The sequence below is a fragment of the Aspergillus ruber genome (genome assembly GCF_000600275.1).
Source record: "Aspergillus ruber CBS 135680 unplaced genomic scaffold scaffold00013, whole genome shotgun sequence".
Classification (NCBI taxonomy): Eukaryota; Fungi; Ascomycota; class Eurotiomycetes; order Eurotiales; family Aspergillaceae; genus Aspergillus; species Aspergillus ruber.
Window position 1 is genome coordinate 484,090 of NW_024467309.1, and position 21,693 is coordinate 505,782.

The window sequence follows — 21,693 nt, forward strand, 5'->3', positions numbered from 1 at the left end:
CCCGAGCGATGCAGTATCAATTATACTTTTACAGAGTGCTCACTCCACCTATGTAGTCCATTCGTTCTACAAGTACCTGAATTGCCCTCTGTTTATTTCGGTTCGACGTTCATTGCGTCCTCGAGTAGTCCAGAATGGCCACCCACCTCGCCGCCGTCTCCCTCGCAAAAGGTGAGCCCTTCGAGCTCCAAACCCGCCCCACGCCGAAACCAGGCCCAGGTGAGCTCCTCATCGAGGTCAAATCCGTCGCCCTCAACCCGGCAGACGGCTACATGCGTGATCAAGGCCTCTTCATACCGACCTACCCCACGGTCATCGGTTTCGACATCTCGGGGCTAGTCCTTGAGGTCGGCGACAACGTCCCTGCCGGTGCTACCGATGAAGGTCCGGGCCCTTTTTTCCGACCGGGGATTACCTGCGTCGCCGCCTACGCCGCCTCTGTCTGGAAGTCCTGTGACCCTGACTACGGCGCCTTTCAGGAGCGGTGCCTCGTCCCCTGGCAGCACGCCCTGCCTCTTCCGGATGAGGGTATTTCTTGGAACCAAGCGGCAACTTTGCCCGTTGCGGTTGAGGTACCCCTTAACGCGTGGGATGCCATGGGAATTTCACGGGTGGGAAAAGCCACTGCTTCTTCTTCCGTCTCCGCTACCCCATTCGGTGTCGACACTAGTGGAGGAACTCAGAAACATAAGAAACAAAAGAGAGACGCCCTATTAATCTGGGGCGCTTCCTCTAGCGTAGGGACGATGGGCGTGCAAAGCGCCCGGCTGCTGCGGGAAGATCGCGACTCTTCTTTCGCCGCCGTGTACGCCACGGCCGGTGCGGCGAATCAGAAGTACATAGGCTCCTTAGGCGCGGATCGCGTCTTCAATTACAAAAAGCCGCAGGTTGTGGATGCGATTGTTTCGGCGGCCAGAGAGGACGGCCTAGTGATTCGGCATTGCTTTCTTGCCACGGGACAGCTGGCGCCGTGTCAGGCCGTGCTTAACGCTTTCTTCGGGGATGACCAAGGGAGAGAGAACCAGAAGGCGAAGATCGGTTCGGCGCCGGTTATTCCTCCGGATGCGGAGGAGGTGAATGGGGTGGAAACCATCTTTGTGATGCCGTCGACGGACGAAGGGGAGAGGTTGGCTCAGTTCCGATACTGGATGGCAACGTCGAGGGAGAACCTGGCCGACAGGACAATCAGGCCGAGCCCGGAGCCGAGGGTCGTGGGAAAAGGTTTAGGGGCTATTAATGTTGGGCTGGATGTGCTACGCGGGGGGGTGAGTTGTACGAAGTTGGTTGTTGAAGTTGCGGAGTGAGAGTATCTGGGAGACTGACGCCAGGTACTTGATGCAAAGGATTGACACAGGTGTTTAGGTAAGAAGATGTGATGTCCACTCAGTAGGGGATTAGGGGGCTCGCACCGCTACAGCTAGGAGCCTCCCATCCCCTGTTTGTTGGTATGGTACATGGCTCATTGTCACGAATTTTTCCTTGTTGAGCAATTCTGGGAACATACTATTTGGCTCTGGGAGCTATATAGCTCCCGGGATACCGAAAGTAGCTTCTAGGGCCGGTCGTTGGTCCCCAGGAGGGTGCGCCCTACTCCCGAAGCCTGACACCATCCTCCCGTTGGCAAAACGGTCGGCTCTGGGAGCACATGGGCTGGATCTAGGAGGGAGTTAGCTCCTGGAACCCTTGGCCTTGAACCCGAAGTACCACAGCCGCTTAGTTGACAGAGTATACGCCGTAGTCCTCGTGATCAATTTTGCGCCTCGAGCCCAGGAAAGAGAAAGGGTCCCTTGAGCAGTCTTGTTGTTCCCCCCAAAATGAAAAAGGCGACTATCAATATTCAGAACAGCTATCGTCGGCTTTAGATACAAGACGTAGCGCGAGAAAGCAAAGGATGCTTCCTCGTGTTCAGGTGAACCCGGATGCACCTTGCAGATCCCGCGTATTCAAGGTGTAATGCAGGAATACTCTAGTCCGAGCTGACAGAGTCGGAGGCCGAATGGCCGAGTCTTAACAACTTCCCCCATCCCTTAGATGGACTTTTTTGCAACGTATCGTATAATGAGTGCCTTACCAAATCCCCGGAATCAAAGAATACCTCACGCGAGATTTGATTTGCTTGTATGCATCGCCGTACTGTAACATTATCAGTCAAAAATATTAGGACGGACCAGAAAAAAATAGACTTACTCTTTGCGTCATATACTCTTCCAAAACCGGAACCCCACGGGACGCAAAGTCATAGAAGAAGAACCCAAAGGTCGTCGCTGACCAAGCAAAACCACCACAGATCATTGCATACCCCGCTCGCCAAACAGTGTAGCCTCCGTAATTGATGTTGGTAGCTAGCGAGAACAGCCCACTGCCATACGGCTTCCCCTGGTTCCTGGGATCCTGCTTGAATGACTTCCGCTGGAATTCAGACACTGCCTCGACCAACAGGCCAATGGCATAAGCACCCAGTCCGACTGCAACCAACGGAGAGGAGGAGAGAGTATCGGTCAAAGTGCCCAATTCAGGAACAGAAGAGACAGGCGACGTAACCGCCCACAACGAAAGCAAGGTATTTACCGTGTTAAAGATAGTATTAAAAGCGGGAATAGCAACACCAGACCCAACGCTCATCGCCTGTTCAGATACAAAGATCATGTGGATGATTTGCTTCACACTGCTACCAATAGACAACAGACTAACTAGTCCGAAGTAAGGCTGTAGACGGGTAACAGATAAGGGATTGAAGACGTGTAAAGGCGATACGGCCTGGCCACCAAGTTTCTCGATCAGACGGAGGCCCCATCCTCGTGTGAGAAGGTTGTATTGCCAGAAGACATCTGCTGCGCGGAGGCCCACGAAGACGGATTTTCCAAGGGGTGAGGGCTCCTTGATACGGGAGACGTTGTCGTGGAGTTTGCCGGGCATGATGCGATGTATGGAATCCGTGCAGTGGGCGCCCGGAGAGGAAAATAGGAGAATTTATACAGCCGGGGTTAATTGAATTCAAAGTTGTTAATGATGATGCAACATCATATTGATTATCCAGTGTTCCGGGCTCGGGGCTAAAATAGTGTCCGAAGGGCCGAAACATTACTGAATTTATTTCCAACAGTAATTTTAGCACTTTTCAGCAGTAGATCCCCGATTACATAGTAAATGAATATTTCTACCGAGGAGAGGAGCTATGTGGTCTGAATATTGAGTTAGTTTTCTCTGTTAATGTATATTTGCCTTGTCAGAGTTATTATAAGCGCTAAATCAAGCTGCATATGAGTCATGTGTTTTTTTATATTGAGAATAGAGGTTGGATTGAGCATGCCTCTATTGTATATGGCACCGACAGGCATAATATATTATCCTAGTTACTCAACAGGATAGTATCCATAAACCATGACTTTCGGTCTTCAATCCACAAGACGTCACAATAAAAACTCCAGGTCATACTCTACAGCCCGTCCTTCAACCTCCATAGCAAGATATCCAGGGGCATAGAACTCGACATCATCAGCAAAACGTGTGCAATCCACATGAGTCATTCTGTGCTCTTCCAACACAGTTTCAAAGATCTCCGGAATGGGATCATTCATATTGACCCTGTACTTGTTAACGTCATTAAATAATATGTACGATAGATGAGAACGATACGGTTGATTATACCTAGGCCCACCATTAGCACCACGCTCAGCAGCTATTTGAAGAATAGAATCGTCTGTGGATGGCATTATTGCTGTCATGAGGAATGCATATTTATATATCTGCAAATAAACTGTCTTTCAGTTCCTTTCTTTCCGTCCCATGTCACCATGTTCATCCCACGGATACAAGAATTTTTCGAAGGCATACTCAGAGAAGGTTAAATCCTCGAGCATGTCATCTACATTCCTTACCAGCTTTCACAATAAGGCCGAAGATCTAACTCATGCGTAAACGAGGTCTTCGTCTGCGTATGCAAATACCAATATGCTTCCGCAATCTGTATCAATGGTTAAATACCAGAACACGTTCTCGCGAGGAACAGACACTCACTTGATCTGGGCTGATCTTAGACCCAGGGATTTCCTCGTGGAAGCCCTTTGTTTGTTCCGTGTCAATGATGCCATCTACTATAGCATGCGCCACATGGATACCCTTGGGTCCGAATTCGCGGGCTAGTGACTGTGCCATGGCTCGAACGGCAAACTTGCTCATGGCGAATGACCCAAGTCCATTGCCTCCTTTGAGGGCGGCAGTTGCTCCTAGAAGACACGATTAACGATTGTTCTAGATAGGTAATAATTAAACAGAGGGACTGAATTACCAGTGAAAATCAAAGTTGGCGGATGCGACTGCTCACTGGAATCAGAGCCAAGCATCAACGGCAACACCGCTTGACTGAAACTATAAGCCCCATTGACGGTAGTATGCAGACTCCCCAAGTACTCCTCCGGGGGTGAATCCAGAAACCCCTTGCGGCTAAATTTGCTGGCCATATTGAAGATGGCCGCGGCCACGCGCACATCCTTGCCCAATTGTGCCTTGGTATCAGCTACAGCACGGTTCATACTCGAAATGTCTGTCACATCTGTTGGGAAAGCTAGCGCGGACCCATTATTTTTCTGAATGTCGCGAACTAATGGGTCCAGTGAAGCTTGGGAACGTGCTAACAGCACGACGGGATACCCGCGGGCAAAGCGGCGTGCAATTGCTGCACCGGTGCCTGGGCCTGCCCCGGCGATTATGGCGATTGTTTTCGGGCTTGTAGGAGACATTAAGAAAGCTGGAGGTTTTACTGATAGCTTTGGTGGGTTGATTGAGGGTTTATAGATTCTGATGACGTCGACGGATTACGGTAATCCGGGGTGATTCGGACCTCCGAGACCGCATCATAGGGAAAATAATTTGGAATCTCTCCCTGTAAATATTCTGGTTTGTTTGGCGCAGGATGTGGTTAGAGCTAGTTACTCCCAAAACCACGTTATTCATTCTAGAAATATACAGCACAACATGCCAATATCAAGTCATAAAAAGCCAAGGTTAAGAAAGGCTAGTAGGGTAAAGATGGAAAAGGTGCCATGCACAGGTTGCTGAGTCATACAGTATAATGATGTCCGTCCAGGCGTGGCTTTCAGAAGAACCTCAGACAAGCCAGACATCACGTTTTGTTTCAACATCACGGTGCTGGGTATCTCGAGCTGGTAGTATATCATGAAAAGATGCTGCTATAGGATTTTAGACCTCCACCACAGGTACGCATTCGCTTTCAGATGTTCACCACAAGCCTTTGCTACAATAAGCATCAAAGTAGCCCAATAGAACAAGAACATAGCAACGTCATCATCAAGGAATTCTGTGTGCAAAATGTCATAGATTGCACACGACCAATTCCAGCTGATCACAACTACATATATGTTCGAGGCGGCAACGACTGAAGCTTACTATATATGCCAGTGAAAGTAAAGCTGCACATAAGCTTCTTGATTCTCTCCTTTGGGAGTGTCCCTAACAAATGAGCTTGTCAAACCAAAGCAAAAGCTTTGCTAAGGTTCCATGGCTCTCTCATGCGGCTGCTACAACCAATTTAAGATATGAGTATAACATGTCTCAGGTAACAATCCTAGTGCATACACACAAGCACAGAAGAGAAAGCCGCATTCGCGAAGCCACGTCTATAGAACAATCACTCTAGTGTATACGAGGATTTCTTTCAATTGTTGACGTTGATATTAATTTCAAGTCCTCTGGTATCAGTCGCGCAATGAAGCTTGCCGCGGGATGTCCGGCACAAAAGTATTGTGTCCAGGAGGTCCATGAAGACAAAGCACTCATCCATCACGGGGCCCATAAATCATCATATACGTCAGAAATCATAGTTCTGCTCTCGAACCAACACTATCACGTACCCAGCTGTCTTCCTGGGTGACGGAGCTCACTGGAACGGAAAAGGTAGCGAAAGTGGCCGGTGTGGCTAGATGTTTTTCTTGGTAATGCAAAACGCTAGAATGCTTCTCACTACCCTATCCTGAAGCTGGAGATGTTCTGCGAGACTTGTCAAACAATTGACTCTGCAGCTATCCTCCATTAGATCACCTTTGTCAGAAACATGCTGCTAGCGAATCGTTGGTATCGTTGTTATTAAGAACGTGCTACACTAACAGTGTTAGCCTGTAGTGACATCCAGGTAAATATAACTTACGACTGATTCCCCAATTTACAGAAAAATGAGTGTATACCCATGCTCACCCTGGAACAAGCTTTCATTGTTAGTCATATCAAGTTAGATATTGTTGAAAGCGGGCAGATTTTCTTATGGCCACAACACAGGGGGGTTTCTCTTTCCATCGCTGCTAGTTGTCATCAGACACGACCAGTCCGCATTAGCAAAGCTATCGACTCCAGTTTGAACATAGCTTCCATGGTTCCCTTGTTCCTGAGATTCAGGCATGACTTGCTGTTGCAACCATCACCGTGTCGAATGCCGTATTGAGCTGCGGATTTGCGTCAAAAAGCAGTCAAACGGTTAAGAGCAACATGAAAGACCATTGCTATTATGATATTATCAAGTTCCATTATTGAAGCGACTGGAGCGGTTATTGCTGTGACAGAGTTCGTATAGTACGGACGATATCTGCAGTCGACTGAAAACTGGCATCTCGGCCGTTACTTCTTGGGAGCGATTGGTGAGCGATTACGAAATTAGTGAATAAGGACATCCCTTGGCCAGTTTACAGCAATGGACCTCGCCATGTCTTTCCCGGAGTGATACATTCGCTTATTGCTATTTCCTCCCAGCAAGACTCGATGCGTTGTATGCGGAAATCGAGACATCACAGCAAGAATGAACCAATCACTACCCAAAAAAGTGAAACCGGTCATGGCAGTAACACAATCTGAGTAGGTAATAATTTACTATACCAAATATTCAGACTTACAGAACAACTCCTTACCTCAACCTGATATCAAAAACACCTCCATCGGCAGTTGAATCCTCCAGCCATTACCGACATCAAGCCAACACCGCCATCCACCACCCCCATTCTCCGCCCTTCAACTGATCATCAGCAGCAATTACCTATACATTCCGTTTTCGGAAACCGCAGACACGAGTTCTGGGATATGCTTTGAAGGTGAGTAGATTGTGGGTGTTGGTGGTTGAAGGTGGGTTTCGGCAGATGAGCGGCGCGCACAACAGCCGGGTGAGGGTGTTGATATGGAACCAGAATTCACGAGCACGCACGGGGTTTACCGAGCGGCGAATACGGGGGTCATGATTGTGGATTATGCTGGCGCGTGATGATCATATTCCTTTTTTCTGTGAATTGAGAATCGATTTTAATTATGCTGTACCACAATACCCTGTAGTATTTTGAATGAATGCTGTGTAGTTGAAGCTGATTATGTATCCCCGCAGCCGAGCTGCATAATTGCAAGTAGTAGCTCGGAGACAGCCCCCGAAACATGAAAGTCTATCAATGATAAACCAAGCCGGAGATCGGAGTAGAAAAAATAAGAGGACATATTCGTAACCCCGTCCAGGATTGCCATGGGATGTGGAGAAAAGGTTTTTCTGCCGCCGTTCCGTTTGTTGGGTTAGTTATCCACGGGGTTCGGATATATAGCTTGACCTGTCTTCAATTCCCTTTCCTTTAGTCTTGGTCTGTAGAATTTTGGCCAGGGAAAATCCTCCTGTTTTAGTTGAGAATATTTGTTCCCGGAGAAAACTGCACTATCAGAGTTTTTTTGCCCTTCGGATCTTATTCTGCTCCACTGCTTCGGGAAACTGTTTGCATTCTTGTAATACGATATTCTTATCGTGAGGCGATTAATTGCACACTCGCTATGGCTGTTCCGAGAGCGAAGACGCCTCTTGAGGTTGTTGTTGTTGGGTAAGTTTGCCGTTTCCTGATTATTGATTTGGTGTTAATTTTTTATGTAGGGCCGGTATGCATCCCGTTCTCTGGGGTACCACAGCATGCTCATGAATCGCAGGTATCGGTGGTATGGCCGCTGCTCTGACTCTGGGTATGCGTGGACATAATGTCACTATTCTTGAAGCCGCGCCAAAAGTATGCATGCAATGCAACCCAGTCAGTTATTGCAGAAATTAACATCTCAATAGCTTGCCGAAGTCGGTGCGGGTATCCAAGTCTCCCCTAACATGCTGAGACTCTTCGACAGTAAGCACTGCCCCTCTTTTAACGTGAACCCACAGCTAACAAAGCAGAATGGGGCATCTCCGACCTAATCCATGCACAAGATGTCGGCCTCGAGCATATCCACGTGCGCCGCTGGCAAGACGGCACTCTCCTAAACACAATGCCAGTCAACAAAACCTACGGCCAACAAGCCGTCATCCACCGTGCAGACCTGCACAATGCACTCATAGAGCGTGCCCTAGCTCAAGAAACAGTCACCCTACGCGAAAACTCCCTTGTTACAGACGTAACCTTTGACCCCCCATCTGTAATCCTTGCTAATGGAGAAATCGTCCGCGGTGACGTCGTTATCGGGGCTGATGGTATCAAATCTGGTATCCGCGCGAAATTGCTTGAAGATGATAGTATCAAAGCGCAGCCGACAGGTGATGCCGCGTATCGGATTATGCTGGACAGGAGTGTTATGGAGGCGGACCCGGAGTTGAGGGGGCTTATTCGGGAGCCGCAGGCGACGAGGTGGATTGGGCCGTATAGGCATGTGATTGCGTATCCGGTGCGGAAGCATGAGTTGTATAATGTTGTGCTGATTCATCCGGACCGGCATGGGGTGGAGGAGTCGTGGACGACGAAGGGGTCGAAGCAAAGGATGGTTGATGATTACCGGGGTTGGGATAGCAAGGTGACCAAATTGATTGACTTGGTTCCTGATGATGATGTCCTGGAGTGGAAGTTGTGTCTGCACTCGCCATTGAAGACATGGATTCGTGGCTCTGTTGCTCTTATCGGTGATTCCTGCCATCCCATGCTGTTAGTCCCCCTCCCCTCCAGTTCCCTGTTTTCAAACCAGACTAACAGAAACAGCCCCTACATCGCCCAAGGCGCCGCCCAAGCCGTCGAAGATGCCGCAGCCCTAGGCATCCTCCTCTCAACCATTGATACCCACAACCAAATCCCGCTCGCCCTATCCGCCTACGAGCAATCCCGCAAGCAGCGCGCGGAGACCGTCCAGCAATCTGGCACCGAGAACCGTACGCCGCTGCACTTCCCCGATGGGCCGGAGCAGGTTGCGCGCGATGAACAGTTCCGCGTGTCGATGAGGGAGAGTGGTAAGAATCCAGATCGGTGGAGTGATCGTGAAACGCAGAGGTTTTTGTGGGGGTGGGATGCGGAGAAGGCGGCAGCGGGGGCTTGGAGGGGTGAGTTCATTTTCTCTTTGTTTTTGAGATATGTGGTGTTGGAGGGAGACTAACACTTGAGCAGAGGTTTGCGGTGATGAGTCCAAGTTGAGCGCGTACCTGTGAAGGCAGGCAGTGATTCCAGGATGCACCGGGAGGCATTTTTTTTACAAGCGAGCATTGTATTATAATCTAAATATACGGATTCACAGCACCGAATTCCAGTCTAATGTCAAAAGACACTTGAATGCTACCAAACATATATGCTTTTTATTGCGTTACACATTAAATGCTCATCTTATATAGAACACATGATCAAAAGTCTGACTTTACAGCCTCTCACCAGCAGCGGCCTTCATCTGGCCGTACTTCTTGAGACGGATAGCAGAGACGGTAATGAAGCCGGTGGTCTCAGCAGGAGAGAAGTCACCAATCTCGTCCATGCTGGACTCGGACATGTCGTACAGCTTCTCGGTTTCGGACGAACGGCCGAGGACGGAGACGCAGCCCTTGTAGGCCCGGCAGCGGACCTGGCCGTTGACGCTCTTCTGGGAGGTGGTGATGGAGGACTCGAGGAACTCACGCTCGGGGGAGAAGTAGAGGCCGTTGTACAGGATCTTGGAGTAGTTGACGGTGACAAACTGGTCACGGAGAGCACGGACTTCACGGTCCATAACGAGACCCTCGAGGTCAACGTGAGCAGCGCGCAGAAGAGTGAGACCAGGGGTCTCGTAGCAGCCACGAGACTTGATACCGATGAAACGGTTCTCAACAATGTCAATACGACCGACACCGTTGCGACGGGCAATGGCGTTGGCTGTGAGGAAAAGCTCGACAGAGTCGGTAACGGTCTTCTGCTGACCGTTCTCGGTGTATTCGAGCTTGACGGGGATACCCTTCTCAAAGTGGACGATGAAGTCCTCAGGCTGCTCAGGAGCCTTGAGAGGGTCGACAGTCAACTTCCACATGTCGGTAGGGGGAGTGGTGTTGGGGTCTTCCAGGATACCGGCCTCGTACGAGCAGTGGGCCAGGTTCTCGTCCATACTCCAGGGCTTGGACTTGGTGGAGGTGACGGGGATGTCCTTCTCAGCGGCATAGTCGAGCAGGGCGTTACGACCAGCGAAGCGGTTGTAGAAGACGGGGTCACGCCACGGGGCAATGACCTGGATGTCGGGCTTCAGGGCGTAGAAAGCAAGCTCGAAACGGACCTGGTCGTTACCCTTGCCGGTGCAACCGTGAGAGACGGCAACGGCGCCCTCACGCTTAGCGATATCAATCTGAGCACGAGCGATGACGGGGCGAGCAAGAGAAGTTCCTATTTTCTGTCAATATTCGATATTTCCGCGATACAATCCAACCGGTTCAATCGACATACCCAAAAGGTAAACGTTCTCGTAGATGGCGTTACAGGCGATGGCGGGGAAGCAAAGCTCATCGACGAATTCCCCTGCTCAGGTTAGTCACCCTACTCAACTATCATTGTCCAATGGATACATACGACGCAGGTCGACAACTTCAGCCTTCTTAGCACCAAGCTTCAAGGCCTTCTCGCGGATAGCATCGAAGTCCTCTGAGGGATTGTTAGAACGATTCCGGTGTTGCGACGTTATCCTACTTCTTACCTTCCTGACCAACATCGGCGGCTGTTCTCATTAGCACCTGTCTATATCAATGTATAAGTAATTTGAGGGCACTCACTGAAAGAGATAACATCCCACCCATCGTCAATGAGGTACTTGACTATAACCCATTAGCGGCATTCAAAATCCTTTGAAAAGGATGAAGACATACGGATGATGCTGGTGTCGAGGCCACCGGAAAAAGCGCAGACGAGAGTTCCCTTGCCCATTTTGAATGAATTGGTTGAATTGGATAAATTGAGGAGAGAAGAGTTGAGTCACGGCGGCGTAGATAAAAAATTGGCGGGACAAAGTGCGGGTGCGGGCGGTGGGCGGCCTTGGCTCGCCGAAGTCGGTTCGCTGATAAGATAAGAATGAGGGGTTGATATATTAGATAAGACCTGCATAAGTAGGCATAAATTGACATAAGTGGGCATAAGGTGTCTATGCCATATTAGGAAGGTGGTGCTTATCCTGTATACAAAATCCAGAATCACTTATTATGCAGAATAGTCTCTTATATATATTCTGTCCCTGTAGATGAACCAAGAATGACCATACTACCCAATTTAGAGCTACATATCGGCACTCGGCTTGTACCGCGGTCGATTGCCTGACATCATTGCAACGGTACAATTGAATTTCTAATCCGGTGGAGCTTTATCTCTCCTATATCTCTCTCCCTCTTCCCCCCCCCCCAAGCGCATATTGATGATACATTATTCTTCCCAACTTTGCTATACTGAATAACGAGAACATGCCGTTCCCAGACATCGAAAACAAAGCCGCCTCGGGCATTTCCTATTACACACCCGCTCAAATCCCCCCGGCAGGCTCCGCAGCAATCCCCCAGTCCGATGGCTCTGGTCCCCCGAAACTGTTCCAGCCTCTATCGCTAAGGGGTGTTACCTTCCACAATCGCATCGGAGTAAGCCTGTGAGACATTGCTTGGTTGGACATGTTGCTGACGGAGCCAAACATAGCTTTCCCCGCTTTGTCAATACTCCGGTGATGATGGACATATGACCGATGTGAGTTACTTTGCAAGGATTCACGAGAACAAAAGGACAGTGACTGACAAGGATGCAGTGGCACATGGCTCACCTGGGTGGTATTGCCCAGCGCGGTCCCGGTTTCCTTATGGTCGAGGCCACCGCCGTTCAACCTGAAGGCCGTATCACTCCCCAGGACCTTGGTCTCTGGAAAGACTCCCAGATCGAGCCTCTTCGGCGCATCATTGAATTTGTGCATAGTCAGAACCAAATAATCGGTGTGCAGATTGCGCACGCCGGCCGTAAAGCCAGCACTGTTGCCCCTTGGCTCTCATTCAACGATGCCGCATCGGAGAAAGTTGGCGGCTGGCCCGACAATGTCAAGGGTCCTGGCAGCGAGCCTTTCACGGACAACTGCCCGATCCCTCAACAAATGACCAAGGAGGACATTGAAGCCTTCAAGGCCGCGTGGGTTGCCGCCGTCAAGCGTGCTGTGCGCGCTGGCGCAGACTTTGTCGAGATTCACAACGCCCACGGTTACCTACTCATGTCCTTCCTTTCGCCCTCCGTGAATAAGCGTACCGACGAGTACGGAGGCAGCTTCGAAAACCGTATTCGTCTGACCTTGGAAATCGCCAAACTCACCCGCGAATCCGTCCCAGAGGACATGCCCGTCTTCCTGCGCGTCTCCGCCACTGACTGGCTCGAGGAATCCCGCCCTAACGACCCCAGCTGGCGCGTCGAGGATACCGTTAAGCTCGCGGAGGCCCTCGCGGACAGCGGCGACATTGACCTGATAGACGTTAGCTCCGGTGGTGTTCACAAGGACCAGCACATTCACGCCGCTCCTGCCTTCCAAGCCCCGTTCGCGATTGCTGTAAAGAAGGCTGTTGGCAACAAGGTTTCCGTTGGGTCTGTGGGTATGATTAACTCCGCGCAGCTAGCTAACTCATTGCTCGAGACGGACGGACTGGACTTTGTCCTTATTGGGCGTGCCTTTCAGAAGAATCCCGGGTTGGCTTGGGCTTGGGCGGAGGAATTGGATGTCGAGATCTCCATGTCGAACCAGATCCGGTGGGGATTTGGTACTCGTGGGGGTGGTCCGTTCCTGAAGTCGAAGAAGAGTCAGCAGTAGATGTTGCATATATAGACATAGATGTAAGTGACTAGTCGGAATGCATAGATCATTTTTCATCCTGAGTCTCTATGCAAATACCTGTCGTGACCCAGAAGATTGTCGCTTGTCAGACAGCAAGTGAGACTGAACAGAGCCCCGCACACTCTACATTAGTGCGAATTGATTCAAACGCCCAAAAGAACTTGTCATTCCAACAATTAAATTGATTCATCAACCTTGTTTCGTGATGTCCGACCCGAAGGAGTACACTGTTGGCTGGATTTGCGCCATCGCCACCGAATATGTTGCTACTCAAGTGTTCCTGGATGAAAAGCACGACTACCCGGATTACTTCCCACAATAAAAAAAAAAAAAAAGACTATACCCTGGGTAGGACCGGAAGGCATAATGTCATTATTGCCGTTATGCCCCTGGGTGACTGTGGCACCTCCGCAGCACGAATGGCAGGAGACATGATGCATAGCTTCCCGAATGTTCGACTTGGCCTGATATTCGGCATCAGCGGCGGTATGCCAAGTGGAAAGCATGGTTTCTGCCTTCGGGATATTGTGGTCAGCATTTCTAATAATGGACAAGGTGGTTTATTTCAGTATGACTTTGGGAAACGGTCCAGGGTCAGAGCTTCTACCCAACAGGCTTCTTGAACCAACCACCTACTATCCTGCGGGCGGCAGTGAACGGACTAAAGACTCAATGTGAGATTAAAAGCCATCTTCTCACAATCAATGGAAATATTAAGAAGGAACAGAAATTGTGGGAGAAATATAAGCGTCCGGATTCAGCCAGTGATCGACTCTGTCACAGTCAGATTGTCCACTCTCCAAATTACGAGTCAAGCTGTGATCTTGCTTGTAGGAATGAGCTACCTTCTTTGGTCTCTCGTGAGTTATGCAACGAAGAAGTAATGACAACCTAGCGATCCATTACGAACTGCTTGCATCTGGGAACCAGCTTATGGAGGATGCCTTGATTCGAGACAAAAATTTCTGCTAGGAAGGAGGAAGGTCGTGATATGCTTTGAAAATTAAGCAGTGGGATTGATGAATTATTTCTTTTGTCTTGTTATTTGTAGTGTTTGCGATTACTCCGATTCTCATAAACGAAAAATGGCGAGTATATGTAGCGATGATTGCAGCGGCATATACTAAGGATCATATATGTCGAATTATCCCTCAACAGGTTGAGACTGAATGGAAGATCTTTGGGACTATAAAACATGAGCTTAGGCAATGGTTCCATCAACCACGACCATACTTATGTAACATCGTCGACTTATCATATAAGCTAGGCTGAGATCCACAGGAGATTGGAAAGACATCGATACAACTTTTGCTTTTTATTTTCACTTGTGCCCTTATTGTCACAGTTTCAGTCTAGTAGATAAAACGAGATAGCGTTATTCTCAATCTAAACTAGGTAGCCATAAGACGAGAATATCGACCCCGAGGAGAAAAGAGAAGAAGCCACAGGGGTAAGACAAAGGAAACGAGGTGAATTCATTTGATTGCTTGATAGTCAGAAGTTGGCTGCAGCTAACAAAGATACCACAATAAAAGACAGACGCAAGTAAGCAGTGTAATAGCAATATCATCCCTGCTTATTCTCAATTATGTAGATGCACAGACATCATAAAAGCTTGCTGATGGTTATACAACTGCAATTTAGAATAATTATTGGCGAACACAGCATGCCATAACTTAGGTTCAGAGAAGTTTATAAGTTGTTAGTGGAATAAATCATGGCTACTAAATTAAACGCTGAGTAAGAACACACCTTTGGTTGGTAAAGAAGTCGCAGTCAATTATGATCCAATCCTTGACCATTTTCTCCTTCAGCCAGGGATGATATTTCCCACTGTCCTTGAATCGAGAGATATGTTCATTGACTTCAATATGATCTCTCAACAATTCAATCGCCCATTTCTTTTCTGGGATATAGAAATCCACTCGACCATCCCTGGTTCTTGACCATTCAGTGGATATCGGTACACCTCGCCCTGCTGTATGGACAAATCCCCTGTAGAACTCAGCTTAATACTGGGCTTCCATAGGTCTGGGCTGTGATGCAGTTGACATTTTTTTGCCCTCAACTGAGTGCCTCAAGTTCATGATGGAGAATTTGCAGAGAATCTCTTTGCATGATTTCTGTAGCGAGTCGAATCTGGCAGGCAGGGGTTTTGACATTGTGCCAATCGAGTATTCAATATACCTAATATGGTCAGTTCAAAACAATAGGGGCATATGAGAAGAATTACTTTTCATGTAAGCGCGATGGCAGAACTGCAATATTTTCACCATCTAGGGCTACCCTGTGAATCCAACCATTCTGATAACAGAACCTGATGTCTGCATCATTGAGATCAAATGAAATACTTCCTTCCTCTGTAATTGTGTTCAATAGGTTCGAAATCTTGCTTGTGCACCTCTCTATATGAGGGAAAGAGCGATCAACTGACTCTTTACTGTCACGAGCTCGGACCAGTAGATACTAATGAAGTGATATTCCTATCTAAACCAGTGTAGCCATCAACTAGAATATCGAATCTGGAGAAGAAAAGAGAAGAGGCAAATCTATTTACATGAAGAAGTCCTATATGGTTGTGTGTGGTCTCGCTAAGCAGCTTGTTTGCCTTGGTTGCTTCCATGGCATTGTTTGCCGTGTTGATGATGTTTGCTGATGAAGGTGCTGGGCTGAGCCGTTACAGATGTGAACCTACCTGATGAGAACAAGGAGTGCACCTGCCTAATAAGAATTAGAAATGCACCTGCCTGACAAACAATACTGTAAAAAGAGAGGTTGCTGACGGCCTTGTTCACACAGGCAGGCGATACGTGTCAGTTTTCCATCTGAAACTATTTCAAGTCAAGTTGGGAAAAAAATCGCAGGGAATAGGATGTAGTGAGATGAGATGATCAATAGAGTCTAGAGATGGTAAGACCTATGGAATCTATTACCACCGCGCTGTTGCCGCCAAGGAATGTGAGCATGTGACATTAGTGTGTTGGTTGATTGATTGATTATGTCATAAGCCGTCCCAGCGGCGGGTACATGTAACTATGGTGTATGTTTGAGGGGCTCCCCCGGCCCTCTTTGGCTGCTATTTACCTGAAGACTTTAGTGCTTTGCCTGATCTATTTCCTCACCGTGTAGGGCTCCAAATTGCCAAAGGATCCCAGACAATCAAAAGGTGCAAGCTAAAAGGAAGCCATGAGTTAACCAACACATTCTATCAGTATTGAATAAAATCGTGCTCGAAATCTCATCTCCACCCCTTCCCCTCTTTGTCTGAATTGCATCCATCAACAACATTTATACAGTCGCACTACATGTGCAGCTACCGAGGGAAGTGGCAAAGTGCTTGGAAGGGAATCATGATGAGGTTTGGGGCGAGGGAATTTTTCGGGTTCTTGGGGTACATGGATTGGGTGATTTGCATGGTGAAAATGGCTTTCCAGAGGGTGAGCCCACGGCTTGAAGTTGTTCATGTGAAAGGTAGGGGTCATATTTTAGAAGATGGGGATGTTTAGATATTATAGCAGACAGGCGATTTGGAAAGTGTCACGGGCTCGGAATAGTAGATAATAACGAACTGATATTCTATCTAAACTATTGTAGCCATCGACGAGAATATCGAATCTGAAGAGGAAAAGAAAAGAGGAGGAAAACCTATTTACACGAAGTCTTATACGGTTGAGTGTGGTCTCGCTAAGCAGCTGTTTGTCTTGATTGCTCTCGTGGCATCGTTTGCCATGTTGATGGTGTTTGTCAATAGAGGCGCTGAGCTGAGCCGTTACAGAAAGAGGGAAGAGGAAGGGGAGAGTGCGGGTTGTGGGAGAAAACGAGTTAAGATGTTGCAACCTCTGTGGCCGCAATTATCCTTTTTATACTTACCCTCGGCCCGTCAAGTCCACCATTCCACCTTTCTCATCAGCAGAAGCAATGAGGCAAATTCCTCTCGTCCTGAAAATCTCATTAAGACTGCTGACTGTATTTTCATCTACTAGTGACACCTGGAGGCCGAGATCCGGTGCCCTGCGCCAATCGCATCTGAGTGTTGCAGCTCCAGGCCTCGCATGTCAAACACGCTGAAATGAAAAGAATGCGGTAATTTTGATATTGGATGGTAAACATGGAGAGGATACGTAAATGAATTGATCCTGGTGGGGTCGAAAGACGGCTGTGGAGGGGGACAGGCGCAACCTGGTTCACAACCAGACCTAGTAGCCAGATAACCAGAAAGTTGTCTTTCCCATGTAGAATCTTGGGAGCCTGGGTGAAGAAGCAATCATGAAATCTTGAGATGAGAGACCACAAGCAAAGCAGCCAAGGATTCAGAATTCTCAAGGGAAAGCCCAAATAGGATAGCATGGCTGGAAGCAACTCAAAAAGTCGCTGATCAGCTGGAGGACGCGTGAAGGGGCCCATAACTGCAATAGTAAGCAGCAGCATAGCAGCAAGGGTAAAGTGGATAGGTCAATTTCCAATGAAGCAACAGTAACAAGGTCTCAATGTCTCAACTGTCCAGATGACCCGTCGGCCACCCCCCAGGAGAGTGGACGGCGTCATACTGGAAAAGGGCAAATCGTCGGGTAACGCGGCATCTTGGTAAGAGGGCAGTGCACCGGACAAGGCAGACAGGAGAAGGGAAAAGGGAAGAGAAAGTGTGTGGTCCTTTGAAGGGGAGATGTCGGGCTTTTATAGATGCAGTGGATGCGTTGAGGCGGCATGTGAGCGGCCCAAAAGCAGCGTGATGCGGCGCTATCCCTGATACAGTAGGCGCCATACCGCAAAGGGCAATGGAATGCCCATCGACGGCAGGCGGTAGGGCTCGGCAGAAGCGCGATTCAATGGGAGCCGTTTCTGGCGCCCCGCTAACCGTCACAACTTAGACTGCGTTACGTGCTATAAAACATTAAATAGCAGCAACAAACCAGCATGTAACTCTATACGTGCTTCGTGATAGTTACCAGGAGACTATTGGCCAAAATGTACGAGATTCATAATATTTGCAGGGGCTATGAATAATGCGAAATACATATAAAACCCAAAATCCACAAACTAAAACCCGAATAAATTCCTATCCTCATCATACCCCCAGTTCTTTAACGCTGGCAACGCAGCCTTCTGAATCATAGCCGGCGGTCCACAAAGCAGTGCCACATTTCCCTCCGCAGGCTCGAATGCATGTTCCTTAATAATATCCTCATTAACATGTCCCTTTAATCCTTTCCAGCTATCACTGGGATGAGATAACACATGTGCAATTTGGAATCGATCACCGTGATTCTTGGAAAAATCATCTAGGTCAGCGGCGAGTAAGATATCGTTTTCTGATTTATTCGCGTCAATGACTTTGATCTTCGTCTTGTCGTCGGTGGTTTTGAGAATTCGGGCTATTATTTGGTAGCCTGGTGTTACGCCTGATCCACCAAGGATTAAGGTGACGCTGTTGAACGTGTGTTCGTCACCATCGACCTCGAACCGCCCGTTCCCTAAGTATCGAATTTCGCCTGACGGTCCCTTAACTTCAACTTCCTCGCCCTCGCGTAGACAGTCGAGGATATTACTCATTGTTCCGCCGGGCTGGTTCTCATCGGGGAAGTATGTTTTTACAACAAGGTCAAAAGAGCCGTCATCTTCGAAGTCGAGGATTGGTCGGGTGGGCGTGTATGGACGCACGACAAGACGGTCTTCGAAGTGGAAGCCGAGTTGAATGTGTTGGCCTGTTGAGAGGCCGAGTTTTTTGGCGGGGGGTGGGAGGGTAAAGGTGTAGAGCTGGGTGTCGTTTGAGAGGCGCTTTTTGGTGGCAAGGGTTGCTTGGATCCATCTGCAGCAGTTAGCAGGCGTGCTTGGTGCGGAGGGGTGTGGGGGTAGGGAGATACTTGTGCTTATCTAGAACGACGTCGGGATCTGTCTTGTCAGTTTGTGATGCTTCTGCCTTTTTCTGTTCTGCGTCTTTCTTCATATGATCCATTGCCTTTTGCGTGACCTTTCCAATGATACATTCTGTTCATAATCAGCAAAGCCCTACTTTCGTCTGAATACGAATGCATACCCTTCAACTTATCCTGTGCATAATTATCATGAATACTCTCAAACTCCTCCGTTGTATCAACATGCACAGCCCCCGCGTGCGCCAAAATAGCTCCTTTACCCCCAGGATGCCAACCAAGCACACTGGTCGCATCGTATACGTTCCCATTAACCACGATCCAGCAATCATCCTCAGTATTATGTTTCTCGATCTCCTGTCTGGTGAATTGCTTCTCGGGGGCTGATGCTTTCTGTTTGATGGATTCGATTTGTTCGGAGGTGGAGGGCTTCATCCAGCCATTTGTGCTGGTGCCGGCGTCGACAGGGTGGCGGAAGAGGAGGGATGTTGAAGTGTCCGAGGAATCGTGAGTTTCGGGCCGGACTTCGTACCAGCAGTTGTTCATCATTCTGATTGTGTTAACAAAGACCAGGGACAGGGACAGAGACGAGATACCCCTCGATATTCCACACAGGCTTCGGAGGCTGCGTATTCTTATGCTCATCAAACGCACGAACCAGGATACTCTCCGCGCGAATGAACCTGCTAACTGGCAAATCAATATGCCAATGCAGCCACGTCCAAAACTTCCTTCCATGCCGGATCGGCGCATCGGGATACTACATGCTATCAGCACAACTCTTATCACTCTTTTTTCAAGCCAACTCACCTTCCGCACACAATACAACCACCTAACCCCCCCATCCAAACTAACCTCCACCCGATCAACCTCATTCCCACCCCCGCTATACGCATATCCTTCAACCCGATACATCGTACCTTTCTTTAAACCCCCCAAATCAATCCTCTCCCCCTGCGCAGGCCTGACGATAACAGAATTCAGCATCTGTGTCGTGCATATCGTACTCGGATGACGGTACATAATCTGCGCGATCTCTGATTCGGGGTCGTCAATGAAACTCGGAAGTTGCCTGTTATCGTAGATGTAGTAGTAGCTGTCGTTTTCGTAATCGGTGAGCCAGATTTTGCTCAACCACTTTACAGATCGAGCACCGACCCAGCCGGGGAGCATTAGGCGTAGGGGATATCCGTGGTCTGGGGGGATGGGATGGTCATTCATTTCGTAGGCGAGTAGCACATCGTTATTGGAATCGAGGGCGTAGTCGAGCGGAAGGCATGTTTCGTATTTTCCTTCGCTAAGATTGTCGGCGCCTTCATAGTTTACCCAGAATGATTTATTCGGGTTACTTTTTGCAAGTTGCTGAGCATCCGCTGCTAGTAAAACGTCGCGAAGTAAGACTCCCTTCCAGTACGAACACCCCGCTGCAGCTGCGGTATAGTTGAAGGCACGGGTTTTCTTCATCATGTTGAGTTCTTTTCTGCGGCTCCCGTCGCAGGCTAGGAAGATGGGGATGTTGATGCTTTCGAACTGATTCTTTAGTTCGTCCATTCCCAAGAATAGGTGTTTACCAGCAATAACCTCAAGTTTATGATTTTCCCAGAGCAGATGTGGGACGGAGCCGTGATTGCGGACGTAGTGTATTGGTGAGGGTGTAATGAGGCCGCCGTCGAAGAGAGTGGTGAGGTTTACTTCGGCATTCAATGGATGTTTTCCGGTTAGACGAGTGAGTTTGTCACTTCGAGGAATCCAACTATCGGGAGAGAATTGGTCCGCTTCATCTATTAGCCTTGGGAGATCCTCATTCTGCAGATTGGAATAACCCTGGCCGTTGTTCATTGCTATTGACGCCCGATACTCCTGCTCGTAGCGCAGACACTGCAGTAACGCCTCCTCTTCAACTGAGCGCTTGGGCTTGTCCTTCTCCTCGCCTTCCCCTGTACCGTCCTTCGGATCTTCATCTTGTCCATCTGCACTCTGCCCTTTCTGCACTCCATCCACCCCATCCTGCCTCTGTCTCTCTTCGTCTCTCTGTCTCTGCTCCCTCTCCCTCTTCTTCAAATTCACAGCCCACGGCTGCTCCTCCTTAATAAATTCCTCGGTCGTATGCAACACATACCTCCAAAACCTCGGATGCACCTCAGGCCGCTCCAAATGAAAGTCCTACTTTAATCAGCCCCTTTACCACCAACTCAGACCCAATACATAGGGAGGGGAACGAACCATCTGTCTAGTGAGAATATCGCGTACACTAACCAGCTCCCCTCTCCTAACCATCTCCCTCAACTCATCAAGTTTCTCTCCCGCAATACCCTCCAAATCTTCCTGATAATCTTGAGGTCTGTCATCGCCAGGATGTGTGAGACCGATGTGTCTAGCGTCGCGGGAGCGTGTGCCGATGTGGTGGCTGTGTGTTTTTTTCCAGTCGGGCTCGTTGAGGATATCCAGGTCTGATGATGGTGTTTTTCCGGGCATTGTGCTGCTGTAGGTACGTTATTTTCGGGATTTGTGTTATCGGGCGTGGAGTGTTGGTTGGAGATGGGAGATGGGGGATTGCTGGATATGGGTTATGGTATATATGAATTCATGTTGAGAGCGATTTGCTGGTGTTGTCGCGAGTGGTTTGTCCGTTCTTGGAAGTGAGGGATGATGTCAATGTGATAATGACGGACTAGGTTGGTAGGTTTAGTTTCTCCGCGGATTTGATCCTTGGTTCTGGGTCGGGTTCTGGGGAAGTTAATCTGAACCGTACTAT

At 48.8% G+C, this 21,693-nt stretch overlaps 11 protein-coding genes across 11 annotated transcripts; 4 read left to right on the forward strand and 7 right to left on the reverse strand.

Annotated features, from left to right (window-relative positions):
- Window positions 1–134: 134 nt before the first annotated feature.
- Window positions 135–1,304, forward strand: EURHEDRAFT_515496 (zinc-binding alcohol dehydrogenase family protein; the record flags this gene model as incomplete). The annotated part of the gene is made up of 1 exon (XM_040786385.1): window positions 135–1,304. The coding sequence occupies one exon, from the start codon at window positions 135–137 to the stop codon at window positions 1,302–1,304; it is 1,170 nt and encodes a 389-aa protein (XP_040638885.1).
- A 763-nt stretch (window positions 1,305–2,067) lies between these two features.
- EURHEDRAFT_515497 (uncharacterized protein) lies at window positions 2,068–2,916 on the reverse strand (the record flags this gene model as incomplete). Its single annotated transcript, XM_040786386.1, has 2 exons — window positions 2,068–2,133; window positions 2,188–2,916. The coding sequence occupies 2 exons, from the start codon at window positions 2,914–2,916 to the stop codon at window positions 2,068–2,070; spliced, it is 795 nt and encodes a 264-aa protein (XP_040638886.1).
- A 382-nt stretch (window positions 2,917–3,298) lies between these two features.
- On the reverse strand, window positions 3,299–3,847 carry EURHEDRAFT_68371 (uncharacterized protein). The gene has a single exon (XM_040787623.1). The coding sequence runs from the start codon at window positions 3,723–3,725 to the stop codon at window positions 3,411–3,413; it is 315 nt and encodes a 104-aa protein (XP_040638887.1). The 5' UTR covers window positions 3,726–3,847; the 3' UTR covers window positions 3,299–3,410.
- A 27-nt stretch (window positions 3,848–3,874) lies between these two features.
- EURHEDRAFT_456407 (NAD(P)-binding protein) lies at window positions 3,875–4,739 on the reverse strand (the record flags this gene model as incomplete). Its single annotated transcript, XM_040784350.1, has 3 exons — window positions 3,875–3,964; window positions 4,018–4,226; window positions 4,289–4,739. 3 exons carry the CDS (start codon window positions 4,737–4,739, stop codon window positions 3,875–3,877), a joined length of 750 nt encoding a protein of 249 aa, XP_040638888.1.
- Window positions 4,740–7,534: 2,795 nt separating this feature from the next.
- On the forward strand, window positions 7,535–9,424 carry EURHEDRAFT_386515 (putative salicylate hydroxylase; the record flags this gene model as incomplete). The annotated part of the gene is made up of 7 exons (XM_040779688.1): window positions 7,535–7,853; window positions 7,904–7,929; window positions 7,957–8,033; window positions 8,087–8,144; window positions 8,192–8,930; window positions 8,985–9,319; window positions 9,384–9,424. Exons 1-7 carry the CDS (start codon window positions 7,807–7,809, stop codon window positions 9,422–9,424), a joined length of 1,323 nt encoding a protein of 440 aa, XP_040638889.1. The 5' UTR covers window positions 7,535–7,806.
- On the reverse strand, window positions 9,395–11,432 carry EURHEDRAFT_412528 (argininosuccinate synthase). Its single transcript, XM_040781929.1, has 6 exons — window positions 11,090–11,432; window positions 10,997–11,038; window positions 10,921–10,941; window positions 10,797–10,868; window positions 10,674–10,745; window positions 9,395–10,613 (listed from the first exon to the last, which is right to left on the reverse strand). The coding sequence occupies exons 1-6, from the start codon at window positions 11,145–11,147 to the stop codon at window positions 9,628–9,630; spliced, it is 1,251 nt and encodes a 416-aa protein (XP_040638890.1). The 5' UTR covers window positions 11,148–11,432; the 3' UTR covers window positions 9,395–9,627.
- Window positions 11,433–11,674: 242 nt separating this feature from the next.
- Window positions 11,675–13,044, forward strand: EURHEDRAFT_456044 (NADH:flavin oxidoreductase/NADH oxidase; the record flags this gene model as incomplete). Its single annotated transcript, XM_040784326.1, has 3 exons — window positions 11,675–11,845; window positions 11,901–11,948; window positions 12,007–13,044. The coding sequence occupies 3 exons, from the start codon at window positions 11,675–11,677 to the stop codon at window positions 13,042–13,044; spliced, it is 1,257 nt and encodes a 418-aa protein (XP_040638891.1).
- Window positions 13,045–13,186: 142 nt separating this feature from the next.
- Window positions 13,187–13,927, forward strand: EURHEDRAFT_68466 (uncharacterized protein). The gene is made up of 2 exons (XM_040787624.1): window positions 13,187–13,742; window positions 13,796–13,927. Exon 1 carries the CDS (start codon window positions 13,329–13,331, stop codon window positions 13,689–13,691), a length of 363 nt encoding a protein of 120 aa, XP_040638892.1. The 5' UTR covers window positions 13,187–13,328; the 3' UTR covers window positions 13,692–13,742; window positions 13,796–13,927.
- A 546-nt stretch (window positions 13,928–14,473) lies between these two features.
- EURHEDRAFT_412529 (uncharacterized protein) lies at window positions 14,474–15,428 on the reverse strand (the record flags this gene model as incomplete). Its single annotated transcript, XM_040781930.1, has 1 exon — window positions 14,474–15,428. A coding segment is annotated over one exon (282 nt), but the record flags the coding sequence as incomplete, so codon positions are not given.
- A 693-nt stretch (window positions 15,429–16,121) lies between these two features.
- EURHEDRAFT_412531 (uncharacterized protein) lies at window positions 16,122–16,645 on the reverse strand. The gene is made up of 3 exons (XM_040781931.1): window positions 16,281–16,645; window positions 16,259–16,260; window positions 16,122–16,191 (listed from the first exon to the last, which is right to left on the reverse strand). Exon 1 carries the CDS (start codon window positions 16,548–16,550, stop codon window positions 16,347–16,349), a length of 204 nt encoding a protein of 67 aa, XP_040638894.1. The 5' UTR covers window positions 16,551–16,645; the 3' UTR covers window positions 16,122–16,191; window positions 16,259–16,260; window positions 16,281–16,346.
- Window positions 16,646–17,957: 1,312 nt separating this feature from the next.
- EURHEDRAFT_523371 (nitrate reductase) lies at window positions 17,958–21,571 on the reverse strand. The gene is made up of 6 exons (XM_040786890.1): window positions 21,162–21,571; window positions 19,794–21,086; window positions 19,535–19,698; window positions 19,103–19,488; window positions 18,930–19,053; window positions 17,958–18,874 (listed from the first exon to the last, which is right to left on the reverse strand). The coding sequence occupies exons 1-6, from the start codon at window positions 21,411–21,413 to the stop codon at window positions 18,106–18,108; spliced, it is 2,988 nt and encodes a 995-aa protein (XP_040638895.1). The 5' UTR covers window positions 21,414–21,571; the 3' UTR covers window positions 17,958–18,105.
- Between the last annotated feature and the right edge of the window lie 122 nt (window positions 21,572–21,693).

What these genes read in the sequence shown, in the direction of transcription:
- EURHEDRAFT_412531 (XM_040781931.1), bottom strand. Translation starts at nt 16,550, where the DNA reads ATGACCCCTACCTTTCACATGAACAACTTCAAGCCGTGGGCTCACCCT.
- EURHEDRAFT_68466 (XM_040787624.1), top strand. Translation starts at nt 13,329, where the DNA reads ATGTTGCTACTCAAGTGTTCCTGGATGAAAAGCACGACTACCCGGATT.
- EURHEDRAFT_412528 (XM_040781929.1), bottom strand. Translation starts at nt 11,147, where the DNA reads ATGGGCAAGGGAACTCTCGTCTGCGCTTTTTCCGGTGGCCTCGACACC. An exon ending in CCTCGACACCAGCATCATCC is followed by an intron (nt 11,039 to 11,089) that starts GTATGTCTTCAT and finishes AATGGGTTATAG; the next exon opens with TCAAGTACCTCATTGACGAT. An exon ending in TGAAGTTGTCGACCTGCGTC is followed by an intron (nt 10,746 to 10,796) that starts GTATGTATCCAT and finishes TAACCTGAGCAG; the next exon opens with GGGAATTCGTCGATGAGCTT.
- EURHEDRAFT_68371 (XM_040787623.1), bottom strand. Translation starts at nt 3,725, where the DNA reads ATGACAGCAATAATGCCATCCACAGACGATTCTATTCTTCAAATAGCT.
- EURHEDRAFT_523371 (XM_040786890.1), bottom strand. Translation starts at nt 21,413, where the DNA reads ATGCCCGGAAAAACACCATCATCAGACCTGGATATCCTCAACGAGCCC. An exon ending in ATGAGGTTGATCGGGTGGAG is followed by an intron (nt 19,699 to 19,793) that starts GTTAGTTTGGAT and finishes GATAGCATGTAG; the next exon opens with TATCCCGATGCGCCGATCCG. An exon ending in CCTGTGTGGAATATCGAGGG is followed by an intron (nt 19,489 to 19,534) that starts GTATCTCGTCTC and finishes TAACACAATCAG; the next exon opens with AATGATGAACAACTGCTGGT.